This window comes from Xylocopa sonorina, chromosome 5, assembly GCF_050948175.1.
Source record: "Xylocopa sonorina isolate GNS202 chromosome 5, iyXylSono1_principal, whole genome shotgun sequence".
NCBI classification, from domain to species: Eukaryota; Metazoa; Arthropoda; class Insecta; order Hymenoptera; family Apidae; genus Xylocopa; species Xylocopa sonorina.
Genome location: NC_135197.1, coordinates 3,433,350 through 3,446,559, shown reverse-complemented (window position 1 = coordinate 3,446,559; position 13,210 = coordinate 3,433,350). Strand labels below are relative to the sequence as shown.

The 13,210-nt window shown below is 36.6% G+C and overlaps 2 protein-coding genes across 4 annotated transcripts; both read left to right on the top strand.

The window, feature by feature from the left end:
* Positions 1–1,258: 1,258 nt before the first annotated feature.
* Positions 1,259–4,140, top strand: Prp3 (pre-mRNA processing factor 3). Its single transcript, XM_076895167.1, has 5 exons — positions 1,259–1,715; positions 1,826–2,037; positions 2,116–2,902; positions 2,999–3,356; positions 3,559–4,140. Exons 1-5 carry the CDS (start codon positions 1,568–1,570, stop codon positions 3,956–3,958), a joined length of 1,905 nt encoding a protein of 634 aa, XP_076751282.1. The 5' UTR covers positions 1,259–1,567; the 3' UTR covers positions 3,959–4,140.
* Positions 4,141–4,469: 329 nt separating this feature from the next.
* LOC143423543 (peroxidasin) lies at positions 4,470–12,876 on the top strand. Of its 3 annotated transcripts, XM_076894934.1 has the most exons (9): positions 4,471–5,114; positions 5,197–5,805; positions 8,387–9,158; positions 9,425–9,852; positions 10,414–10,661; positions 11,847–12,096; positions 12,188–12,306; positions 12,426–12,585; positions 12,670–12,876. In XM_076894934.1, the coding sequence occupies exons 2-9, from the start codon at positions 5,750–5,752 to the stop codon at positions 12,746–12,748; spliced, it is 2,112 nt and encodes a 703-aa protein (XP_076751049.1). In that variant the 5' UTR covers positions 4,471–5,114; positions 5,197–5,749; the 3' UTR covers positions 12,749–12,876. The 3 variants fall into 3 exon arrangements, with proteins under 3 accessions (XP_076751050.1, XP_076751049.1, XP_076751051.1); XM_076894935.1 differs by having other exon boundaries at positions 4,470–5,473; XM_076894936.1 differs by having other exon boundaries at positions 4,471–5,805; positions 8,373–9,158.
* Positions 12,877–13,210: the final 334 nt, after the last annotated feature.

Sequence of the window (13,210 nt, the reverse complement as noted above, 5' to 3'; positions counted from 1 at the left end):
TACTTCTCTAGCCCCCACAACTATTTTCGTCCCTTACACCTTCATATATTTCTCCCTAACAAGTTTACGTGATACCGTAGGTCTTATTGAACTCGCCTATGGCTTAACATGATTTACAGCTAGCTTTTCTAAAACGTAATACCATCTCATTTATTTTCCAAATGCTACGAGAGATTGGTATTATATTAAGATTGCGGATAAACCGACAGAATGTTCTGATTAGTGCAGTGTTTGAATCATGGATAAATGATTGAATGGAATGTAGAATACATGCATCTATAACTGGAAAAATTTAACGATATTTATGGATTTCCATCATTGGTTTCGTTCGAAGTTACTACCACAGAACTTTACGTATATCTAAATTCTCTCATTACGTACGGATGACCTCTCAGGAATTTCGATCGTACTCCACAGCAACAGATGTTCAGTATTTAAAGAGTTACTTTCAGAAGTTTGCGCAAAACACTTATCTGTTTGAAAAGATTTCATATATGGTAATATAATTACTGCACATCACATTATTACTAATTTCGCAAAGAAACTAGAAGAACTTAATTGCTCTTCAAATACAGATATTTCTTTCTCTTCTTCACCTTTTTTTTAGTAACAAGTATAATATGCACGATTAAATACTTTCTACTGGATTTTTTAATGTCAGTAGATAGTGTTTAGTCTTGTTTTTTATTAAAGAGTGTAATGTTCTTATTTTGTCCAACTATAAACTTTCTTTTCTTATGCAAATTATATTCTAACAATCTTTTTCTTGTGCGCATTTTTTCTTTCCTCTCTCATACTTTTCTCATTGAAGACTCATTCCGTGTATTCTCTTTGCACACATTTAACACTTAATATCTTTGCATACGTTACTCTTTTTTTTAACTAAGTCTTAATTCTTTTTCTTAACTCTTTTCTACATCTTCATTAACCCTTTCTTCCCCCTATTAGTCGCCTCTTACGACAAGCAGGGGATACTGTGGGTGTATTCTAATCCCCACCGCACAGGGATAAGTATTTTGTATGAAAAAGTCTTTTTGAGAATATAAAATGATTGATTGAAAAATGTAAATTAGGTACTACGTCATAGATAGATATCGATAAATATATTAAAAATATTTTAATTTCGTGAAACAAGCCAATTCTGTTCCTTTTAAATTTAAATACCATGCCAACCTATCCAGGGATATTTCTCTGTAGGTATATTTTCTATACAGGGAAATTAATAGAGAAGTTGGCATTACCACTTTGACATGAATCTAGTAAATAACTAAACGAACCTGAATAACAATTACGGTGTTGCAATGTGATGATTTAGAGTATGTTTGCCGATTATTGTTAATTTCAAAACAAATATTGTTCCAAAAGTATATACCATGGCAATTATTTCTGACGCAACTGCATTCTCGGTATTTTTCGGAATACAAAATAATCATTCCTAGAGAGAAGTGTAATTGAAATGCGATACTTAACCTTACAATTTGTAGAGGTTATGTTGTGAAGTAAATGATTTTGTACTAAGTTGACGAATATTTGAAACGCTTAATTCTTTACAACAGACCTAGAAAAAATGTCGTATTTAACGAGAAAAGAAATTGACGAAATGAAACCGCAAATTGAAAAGGCGGTTCACAAGTTTCTTGGTTTCGGGGAACCATCTATTGTCACCACGGCTGTCAATTGTATCACTTCAGGTTATGATAAACGAAAAACTGCAGGTTTGTAATTATTATCAGTGTCAAGTTATAACTGTGTAATATCTAACTGCAGATTTATTATTTCTGTAAAAAATGATTAATGTATTTTTATAATTTTCCGAATTCTGTAGATAAATTGTCTGCTTTATTGGAAGATAAGAAAGCTTCGAAATTAACTGAAAAAATATTTGCAATATATGATGATGCCAAAGCAGCACAAAAAAGTAAAAAACGAAACCATGCGGAAGATAAGGACAAAGACAGAGAGGCGAAAAAACCCAGATATAGGGATGATGAAGTCAAAAATGAAAAGACAACGGAAGCGCAGCTATCTGCGGATAAGGTACCTTATATATGAAGATATGTTTAAAATTGCAAATGTACATATTGTATTAATTACACGTCTATTAATTTTTTACAGATAAGACAAATGATGGCCAATGCGCAAAGAGAAATTGAAGAAAGAAAGAGAGCGCTGAAAGCTATAAAGCAGGAAGAGGTTGCACCGGTGAAACCTCTTCTGAAAGCACGAGAGTCATTACCAACAGTAGGAAGCATGTACAATCAAGGTCTCTTGAGTAAAACAGATTCTGACAAAGCACGAAAAATTGCTGCTTTACAAGCTCAAATTAGAAGTAAACTAAGTTCAGGTTTACTTGGTAATGTCAGCGTTCCTGACAAGCCAACCCCACTAATCTTGGACGAATCTGGCAGAACTGTAGATATAACAGGCAAAGAGGTTCAACTTACACAAGTAGTGCCAACATTGAAAGCTAACATAAGAGCAAAAAAACGCGAAGAATTTAAAGCTCAGCTACAAGAATCGAAAGGTCCGGAAGAAATTCAAGATACACATTTCTTTGATACCAGAATAGGCGTAAAACCAGCGGTGCGTGGCAAACGAACACTAAAATTTCATGAACCTGGAAAATTTCAACAACTAGCAGAAAGAATTCGTATGAAAGCGCAGTTAGAAAAGTTACAGAATGAGATTAGTCAAATTGCCAGAAAAACTGGTATAAGTTCAGCGACTAAGCTGGCACTGATAGCACCAAAAACTGAAGCTCTTAGCGAAGATGTGCCTAACGTAGAATGGTGGGATTCTGTTATATTAACAGGAGGATATCCGAATGAAGATGAAGCTACAACTATTAAAAATTCCACTATCACTAATCTTGTAGAGCATCCTACGCAAATGCGACCTCCAAGTACGTATTTATTTTAAATACATTTACTAGACTATAACATCTGAAATGTCCGTTTGAACGTTTGCTAACTATCATTTTACTTTCTTTTCATATCAGCTGATCCCCTAAAACCAATATATATGCCTGTATTTTTGACGAAAAAAGAACGTAAGAAATTACGTAGGCAAAATAGACGGGAAGCATGGAAGGAAGAGCAAGAAAAAATACGATTAGGTTTGGAACCACCACCGGAACCAAAATTGCGAATCTCGAATCTTATGCGAGTATTAGGCACAGAAGCCGTACATGATCCTACGAAAATAGAAGCTCATGTTCGACAACAAATGGCTAAGAGACTAAAAGCGCACGAAGATGCTAACGCAGCTCGGAGGCTTACTGCCGATCAACGGCGCGAAAAGAAAGCTCGAAAACTTAAAGAAGACACCACACTCGGTGTACATGTAGCTGTTTACAGGTATAGTTAAAAATATATAGATAAATAAATTATTTTTACATTGCACGTGCAAATTTTCAGGAATTTAATGGTCAATTTGACTTCTTAATGGTACATTGTGCCAGTATTCAATAATTGAAGTTATTATATTCGGCTCAATACCGGATACAAAAAAATACCAAATAATTGTGATTTGATAATAATCTATATCGTTATTTTTCAGAATACGCGATCTCTTAAACAACGCCTCGAAGAAATTCAAAGTAGAAACAAATGCGAAACAACTCTATCTTACAGGGTGCGTAATGCTTTTCCGAGACTGCAACGTTGTTGTTGTAGAGGGAGGAGCAAAACAGTTAAGTAAATACAAACGATTAATGATGCATCGGATTAAATGGGAGGAAGACATTGTAAAAGATAATGATGGGAACGATGTACCGAACAAATGCGTTCTTGTGTGGGAAGGTACTAGCAAACAGCGTCATTTCGGAGAGATCAAATTCAAAGTTTGCCCGATCGAGAAAATGGCTCGAGAGCACTTTAAAAAGCACCAAGTTGAACATTACTGGGACTTAGCTTACAGCGGGGCAGTGCTTGATAACACAGATGATATTCATTCTTAAAAGAAGGTACTGTAATATTCGAGCAATAAGTGCGTAACATGTTGATACGGACGCGATCATAGATAATTTCAATACATTTTAAATAATTAATTATTATGAAAGCAAACAAATAGCAGAAAGTGAAAAATGTAAACGATGGCACGTAGAGCGAAAATAAAGTGCTCAAGGCCTCTCTAACGATATACAGTTTTATTTTTAAGTAGTTGTAGAAACCCTGGATCCAAAATATAAATGTTTAATTTACAAAATTAATGTATGGTTTATGAATCGCATGTATCGATATTCACCTCAAGATCACATTTTTTATTAAATCAATCTCATTTGGATAAATTTTATTACTTGCCACTGAGGTAGTAAAAGTGAATACAAAGATGATATATTTGAATCCAACTAGAAAATACCATTATAGATGTACATTTAATACAATTAATCCAAAAATTTATCCTACGTATCAACTTTAGGTGTCTTCTACTGAAGATTTTCAAACTAGATAAGAAATGTGATCCTGTTATTGAATTTCGATGACTACCTTTAGATAATTGGCATTAATTGTTTATTGAAATCTTCCAGACAATTATGCAATTAACCATCACGCAAGTAATTCTACTAAAATCGTTTCATTCTCCAGACTTTGATTTCAGTTCGTCTCCCCACGCGTGACATAAATAATCGCCCGAGACGCGTAATACCTTTATATGCGGATTGCCGCATCAAGATCGTGGGCGTACATACGGACGCATGTAACTGACGCAGTAAATCATTCGCGACATCGCGTCGTCTTCAAGAATCTTAATCTATAGTCAACATTACGGTCAAGCCTGCGAGTGTCAATTAGCATAGCGCAATGGTACCAAGATGGTAGACACCGGAATACGCTACAGAATAGTGGTTCTTAACCCGTGCTCTGCCCCCTCTCCTTCTAGGGATCTGCGATGCCCCCATTGCGCATATACTTCGAATTCAAAAACTCGTTGAAACTTACAAGAAGTTCTTATTTCTGGCAAGATTTTGAAGCGATTCGAATGTTCACGGTATTCGGTAACTTCGAATGGTTTCCGAACCAAGGTTGATACGTGCAGCACTATTCACGTAGAGGATCCTAGATAGGAACGAAGAAGTTTGCGCGAACGCACTCCACTGCAAGCACATGAAACCGGTAAAATTTCCAGACTAGGCCGCATGAAACCATAATAAAAGGAGACTTTCTCTTTACCTGTACGACCTGTATGTAACTTCAGGTTTCCAAATTTGTCTAACGTAATAAAAAACACTTAAAGCGAGGATACGCAAAAGTAACATGTCGAAAAGGGGGCCGCAGCGCGCGAAAGGTTAAGAAACACTGCTATAAAGGAGCACGCAACATGTGTGTACGAAAGTACGAATGCACTTTCGGAGCCTTGAAACTGTACGTCCAACCGCGACTACCGATAAACGTAGTCTATGAAAGGTGAACCTTGGTCTTGTTCATAATACCAATCCGACTGCAGCGACGATGCACTTTTACCGTATCTTTAAGTAAGTGTTATACGTCTGCTCACAGCGTATATTGTTGACACCCTATATTAGCGTGATCCTTACTTGAGGCCCCACTCTTTAAACCGATTGGATGGACGTACTGCGCGAAGTTTTACTTTCGTTCGAGGATCGGTCTCAGTTCAGGTTTGCCCCTTCGTGTCTTGCGCTTAACTGTTGGCGCGGCTCTTGCGAAATTTTACTACGCAAATGAATTTTATCGTGTATTAATATAGATAGGATCAACGGCTACGGTACGGGGACGGTAGTTCTGGAAAAATGTCCGTGTGCGTGAAACAAAGACCGATCAACGGTATATTTGCCTTCCTATCGCGGTGAGTGTTTCCGCTTTCATTTTGCGAGATAACCGAGATCATGACCCTTACGGTACTCTGCGATTTTTCTGGCATTCGAACCGTTACCTCTTCTAAGAACGTAACACGTTTGACGTATTTTAACGTTCAAATACTATCTTGCGGTTTTTCAGTTACATTTTAAATTTAATATATAGAAATCACGAATGGCTATTATCCTTGAAATCTTATCGTTGCAACCTAACGTTCAATTATTATAAATTAAAGTATTCTGTAAAAGGATAAAAATTAACAAAAAAAATGAAAAAAAAAGTGCTAAGATCTTAGTTTCTACTTTATCTGTCAGTCAGTAGATGTGACGATGTGAAAGTTTCATAGTAACACGTGCATTAACAAAACAAACATGTTGGGTAAAATCACTTTATGCAGTGGCCTATTTTTGTGATAAAAAAGACGCAGCACTTCTTTTTGAAAAGTGTTACGAACTAATGCATATTGTGTGTGACTGAGAAATCTTCTACACTATTTTGTCATTTTGCTATAAATTTAATTGTATATTGTAGCACTGTGAAAATAAGACCGTGAGCTTAAAATGATCTTTAATGCGAATTGTAGAATTTTGGTAAATTACTTTTGTTGCGAAGCTGATTAATATTTCGCGGACGTAAATAAACTTTTCGAATAATATTTCGAAAGTTCCTCCTTCCATTTAACAATGTAATAACTGTTACTCTGAGTGTGCAGCAAATTAACATTTGTAAATAGTTTTATTAAGGAAGACTGTAAATGTATGTGCAGAGAAATGTGTATTTTCTATAAAATACAATGTAAAATGGACGTTTAATTAGAAACGTTACTAACCCGAAACTCTTTTCCGTGGAATAAAAGAAAGTTTCTGCAAGGTGTATGTTATGGAGCATGCGTTTCTAAAAGATAATATTCTTAATCACTTGTTTTGTAATCTAATTTTTAAAATTGCATGTATCATCAATGCAATGTATCATTGTATACTGTGCTTGTGCTACTATTTTTTACGTAAAATTGCATTTCACTTAGAAAGGAACAGGTGAAACGAATGCTAAAGCAATCATCAAAAGATCGAGATATAATAAGAATGATTGGAAGAATCAAAACAACTTCCTCCGAATTAATTTTCTATATAGCGGGTAGAGAGTGAAAATTTTTAGAAATCTCTTTTCAGCAATAGCGAATCACGTTCCCAGGTAATGATTTCCATCAATTCATACGAGTACTAATCATGGGAGCAGAGGAGATTACGTAAGAAAATCACAAAAGAACCAGGAAGGAGCTTAAATGTCAAGCAGCTAGTCCTCTTTGGTCTCCACTTAAGGTCGGACGAATTCATTCTGTCTATATATCGCAATCGACATGACCAAAAAGAAATTAATTGCATAACCAATTAAAAAAAATTGCCTCCAGGATGTAAACGGACGATGTAAACGGCATCCGATGAATGAATTTAACGCGATAAATGGAACAACCAATAATAACTAGAACGGAATAAGGCGAAATGCCATCCTCTATACAAGGTCTTCGTGGTTCATTGCAATTCTGCTAATGAATGTTAAAGCAAGTCACGTGAACCATTTCGTATTTGTAGACTCTTCTTTCTACTTTTCATTTCTTCTTTTTTTTTGTTTTGTTGACCAGAAGACTAATTTATGAAGAAATCATGCAAATTCTTTTCGTATCTCGTGACTTTATTTCGTGAAAAGTTACCAATGTAGTTTCACCAGATACACCCCGTTTCATTTGCAATGCGGATGTAGGAACGCCGAGAACTTATAATCCGAAAGCGCCCAACCCTATAATTGTGTTTTTAATGGTTGATCCTATCGCGTCATTGTCAAGTTAGGTAATAAGGTAACCATTGAATTTACATGACAATTATTAGGTAACGTCAAGGTATACTACTGTATGTATAATAGAAGTTAGAGACGATTTCTCACGAGTTCACCTCATGTGGAAGGTGTAACGTTACCCTGGTGTTTTCACCAACTACATGTGTTCTCACAGTGTTAATGCTCAAGGGTTTCATACTGTCCTCAAGTTTCCAATTATTGTCGTGGCTAAATAGACAGTTTCTATACAGTAAAAACGGGAAAATCGTTCTACTTTAAGTAGAAAAAAAACAGTATTTTGTAACACTATTCAGTGGTCACTATAAAATACCGATAAATGTGTACTGTAACAATAACTGTATTCCTTGTAACAAGAAATACGCCATTCCTTTCTGTTCTCACGATCTTGGGAATAAAGTTGTTTCATACAAGCATTATTACTTCCAACTTTATTACAGATAATTGATGACGACCCTTTCTCACAAGATTACTCTTGAAGGAACTAGAATTGCTGGAGGAATTTGCATTTGCTATTGAGCAAGCGTTCTCTGTTCTCACAGAGCTTTACTTCTTTCAAAGGTCTATCGCACTGTGTTATTGGGTTTCCTATATGCGGATATATGGTTTAGTAAAAACTCGCTGACTGTCGTAAGAGCAGCGGGAAAAATGTTCAATTGCACCATTTGCAGCTTTACGCAGGGACAAGCTTATATTTCCTATCTTTAGATTCCGATTCGCAGATTCCTTGCCATATTCGTGCTCGTCGAAAGTACGATACTACCGTCAAACATGTTGGTGGATCTGGGTAGGCGTACAAACATCTCGATGGAGAAATACGATCAAGCGGAACGGGAGATCCTGAACACGCACACGCACTTAAATTACGGCTCACCGTCGTGGTTCCTTGGCGCGTCACACGAAATGACCGAGCACGCCCAGAATCTCTCACGGAAAGCACTACGGATCGAAACGATGGCCGTGATGCTAGTGGAAGCTCTAAACATGTCGTCGAAAGAAGCGACCTCCGTGTTACCGTCCGTAGCCGCCATCAATTGCCCCGGTTCCCCTACGTTTCTGCAAGTGATGGACGCCTGCAAGAGGATCGATCCCCGGTACAGAACGCACAGTGGAAGATGCAACAACGCCGTGCATCCGACTTGGGGTGCGGCTTTAGAAGCTTACGTGCGATTTCTGTCACCCGAATACGTCGACGGGGTCTCATTGCCACGCACGGATTTACCCAGCGCCAGGGACGTTTCTCTGAGAGTGCATTCCGGCGGATCGGACGTTAAACATCCGTACATCATGGCGCTGACCGCGCTCTTTGGACAATTCCTCGTCCACGATCTCGCGCACACACCAAAGATGGTATTACCCGATGGCGCAAAATTGAAATGTTGCGACGTGGAGTACGAACACTTTCATCCGGAATGCTTTCCGATCCGTGCCGATAATCCAGTCGGTTGCATGGAGTATTCGAGATCAGCACCACACCCTGGAAATTCGCTTCAGGTAAACTAGAAATATCGCGTGCGAAACGAATCCCCTCGGAGAGTAATTGCGAAACCGTAAACTATAGTTTCCTTAGATTAGTGTCTGAATTGATCAATGAATTACAAACGATAATCGCACGATAGTTGTACGTTTTCAAGGGATGCAAACGATGTAGAACAAGAAATTTGTCGATTTCGTCCCCTTAAATAAGACAGCTTCGTCGAATAATGCAAAATATCTGACGCGATGCTTGACAAATAGTGCATAAGTATTTTTCGATGTAGGGGTGCAAATTGGGTGCCAGACAGCAGATCAACCAAGCGTCGTCCTACTTGGATCTTTCTCCCCTTTATGGAAGTTCCGAAGACGTAGCGAAAGCTCTGCGATCCGGCAAGGGCGGTTTGCTTAATACGCAAAGGAAGAACCTCCCCATGCCATCGCCGAAGTACGAAAGTTGCAGAAGCGCGAACAAAGCTTTCCCGTGTTTTCTTAGCGGGGATTCGCGGGTAAACGAGAACCCCGGCCTCACTCTAATGCACGTACTTTTTCTACGCGAGCATAACCGAGTCGCAACAGCGCTGGGACAACTGAATCCTCATTGGGACGACGAGAGACTCTACCAGGAAGCAAGAAGGATCGTTATCGCGGAAATGGAGCATATAACTTATAACGAGTTTCTACCCGTTGTTCTCGGTGAAACAACTCTCGACAAGTACGTGTACTTTCTTTCGGTTCATAATTAATTTAACGCATTAACAGGTTTTACTCGTTCGACCAGACGAGAACTATGAAAATTTTCTCCAGTTTTCTTGTTCAACCAATTTGCTGAAGCGGACAACTGTATTTTTTAATTTTAATTTAATTTCCCTATTACGCCGTGTATTACCTCCTTTTCTTGCTATATCTACTACCATAGAAGCATTGAATAATCAGGTAGTTTCTGATTATCAGATTAAAACGAAAAGCAGAAGTCAATTAATCCCAGCTAAATTCTTGCATAATTAAAATATATGCCTGCAGAAAAATTCCTCTGAATGCTATGCATTCTACTTAGCATGTTATTAGCGAACTGGTTTCACCAATAACTCATGAAATATCTTATCAACAAATATACAACTTGGCGATACTTAATAGTGTATATATTATAGGTTCATGAATAATGAGTCATCTTGAAGTATTCTGACGCTATTATACGAGGGTGTATATATTATTCATATACGCACGTACACTCGTGTGTTCACTAAAATTATTTCATGTTACGGTACGTTAATAGATATCAATTACGCTTAACTCACCGAGGCTACTTTCGTGGCTATAATACTCGAACGGATGCGACACTTTCGAACGCTGCCGCGTCTGCTGGACTCTTCTTCATTGCCACGTTGACCCCAAAAACCCTCGACCTAGTTGACTCGCGATCGGCGTTAAAGTCTGGAGAAAGGTCCTTATTATCGGCCTTCTATGCTCCGCAAGAGTTCTATGAAGCTGGTGCTATTGATCGCCTGATCGCAGGTGCTACAGGTCAGTTGAAATTACATGTATAATTTTGACGAGAAATATCCCGAAACAAACGTACGCTACGTGAGGTCAAAAATATCCGAACGTAGTTTCGTTACGAAATTGCAGATGTAATCGTATCTGCAATGTGTATTACATCATGTATGGTAAAGTGTTATGATGAAATTAAATTGGTTATTGAAATCTCCTATGCAATAATATAATTGAGGCATCTGTAGTTGAGAAAGGATATAGTACCATTTTGTTATTTCAAATGATTTTTACCTTCAAATTGTATCATTCCTATATCAAATGAGTTAGATAAAAACAAATTCTTCTCAATTGATAAAAAGAAACTCATGATTAATTTAAATGATATCTAAATAAGCTGCAAGTAACCTTACAGCTACAAGATGACATAAGTGACCAAAGTTTTCGGATATTTTTTAATAGTAGTGTATATTTCATAGGATTTAATTGTTGCTAGGTGTGCGATGGGTAATGGTACCTGGCATAGTAACAAAAAAAAAACAAACGATTAGCAAAGTTTTAATGGATTTCTACTTTTAAAGGGGATTTCATGTTTCGTTAATATTTGTTCCATCGGTTCGAACAAAAGAAATATTTACGATTAGTGGCATTAAAAACTAAAATGTCATTAGTTCAAGTAAATTATTTCACTTAGAGTTATTTGTTGTAAGAATCACATGTGCCGACGTTGCTTTAAATGGCAAAGTTTTTAACGCAACCTTTTGAAGCGTATAGCAGTTACAGAACGTGATAGACTACATTGCGTGAGTCTTACAGATCTTTAGATTCGAAGATTGATAAGTATAAAACCATATAGTAACATTTCTCTGAGGTAATTCATTACGCAAAATCCAGCAAATGTAATCGTAGATTGCGATAAGAAAGGAGAATGAAACCAGTTTAAGAACTTTTGACATTTACCTCATTTTTAAAAAAATGATAGAATAATGTATATGTAGAAATGGAAATTAATAGGTTGATTTATAATATTCTTTCAATATTTATTTATTCTTTTCACTATACGATGTGTAAATGTTTGGAAGAAAAGTGCCTTATTAAAAGTGCACGTGGGATTTAGATACAATTTTCTTAAGTATTGCTACGAACTGCCAACACATTGTCCCATGAGAACTTGGTCTTAATGACGATCTAGGATGCAAGATTTAATTTCCGCGACAGCGGGACATTCTAGGAAGCCTTTGCCACCTGGACTGAACGAAATCCTTTTGGAACGATACTTCCACGATGGGAAAAGCAACGACATCGCAGTGGATTATGCCGCGCAAGTTATACAACAAGGAAGGGATCACGGTCTACCACCTTATGTCAGGTGGCGATCTTTTTGTAATTTACCGCACATTGTCGCATTCGATGATCTTAGAGGAGCAATGACCAAAGATACAATAGAAAGACTTCGAAAAGTCTATAAGTAAGGGAATATAAAATATGTAACAAATATTGAATAATATTCTATTAAAAACTAGATCTTTTGTAATTAATAAAAATTATGTTACTTGCAGGAACGTACAGGATATCGATTTAGTCACAGGATTACTTTCGGAGGCGCCTCTAGCTGATTCTGTCTTGGGACCAACATTTCTCTGCTTGTTGGGCCAAACTTTTCAAAATATCCGTTTCGGTAAGCGATCTCGCAGTTACCCTAGTTGAAAAAAGAAAAATATGAATGTAATGTTGTGCCATGTTTGTCGTTAATTTTACTAATTAAGGTATCTTAAATTTCAAACATTATTCATGTAGGTGATAGGTACTGGTACGAAAATGCAAACAGTCCAGGATCATTTGTATTAAGTCAATTAGAAGAAATTCGAAAGGTAACAATGGCGCAAATCTTATGCTACAACGGTGAAAGACTATATTGGATGCAACCTAGAGCATTTTTGTTGAGAGATCGCTTTTTGTAAGTTGTCATTCATTATACTATCATAAGTTACTATTTATTATTAGTAAAAAAAGAAATATAATAGATAATTTCAATTTTCAGGAACGAAATGATAAATTGTACGATACACACAAACGGATCACCAAATTTTTTACATTGGAAAGAAAAAAATAATTCATAATACCTTTGTTATTTGTCATTGTATATAACAAATACCATTCTAGTTGTTATTAATAGAAAACACTACCGTTTATGTTAATCAATATTGTTCCTTATCACTGAAAAATTAAAACCATAATAATTATAAGATATTTAATGTTATACAAATCACATATTTTTTCATGTTTACTAAAGTTAAGTTATCAAGTTTATCTCACGCGCCATTAACAGTTTAGAAAGAGATTTACTTAATTTTTTACGCCAATCTGTTCTAAAATTATGTTGATAAAATTTATTTACAAATTACGAGCTTAATAGAGGTACAGATCAATATAATATGGATATAAATCGTCAATCTACTAACAATCTGAACGTGACAATCTGAGACTGATTGTTTGCAAGGTATTTGCCTAGATAACACACGGCAAAATGGTATCGACACGGTACCAGCACTGTATTGCCATTTGCGAGAAGTATCAGCAGA

Excerpts from the sequence above, each read along its gene's own strand:
- Prp3 (XM_076895167.1), top strand. The coding sequence starts at position 1,568 with ATGTCGTATTTAACGAGAAAAGAAATTGACGAAATGAAACCGCAAATT. Across the intron at positions 1,716-1,825 it reads TGATAAACGAAAAACTGCAG|ATAAATTGTCTGCTTTATTG; the intron begins GTTTGTAATTAT and ends CGAATTCTGTAG. Across the intron at positions 2,903-2,998 it reads TACGCAAATGCGACCTCCAA|CTGATCCCCTAAAACCAATA; the intron begins GTACGTATTTAT and ends TTTTCATATCAG.
- LOC143423543 (XM_076894934.1), top strand. The coding sequence starts at position 5,750 with ATGTCCGTGTGCGTGAAACAAAGACCGATCAACGGTATATTTGCCTTC. Across the intron at positions 5,806-8,386 it reads ATATTTGCCTTCCTATCGCG|ATTCCTTGCCATATTCGTGC; the intron begins GTGAGTGTTTCC and ends TCCGATTCGCAG. Across the intron at positions 9,159-9,424 it reads ACCCTGGAAATTCGCTTCAG|GGGTGCAAATTGGGTGCCAG; the intron begins GTAAACTAGAAA and ends TTTTCGATGTAG.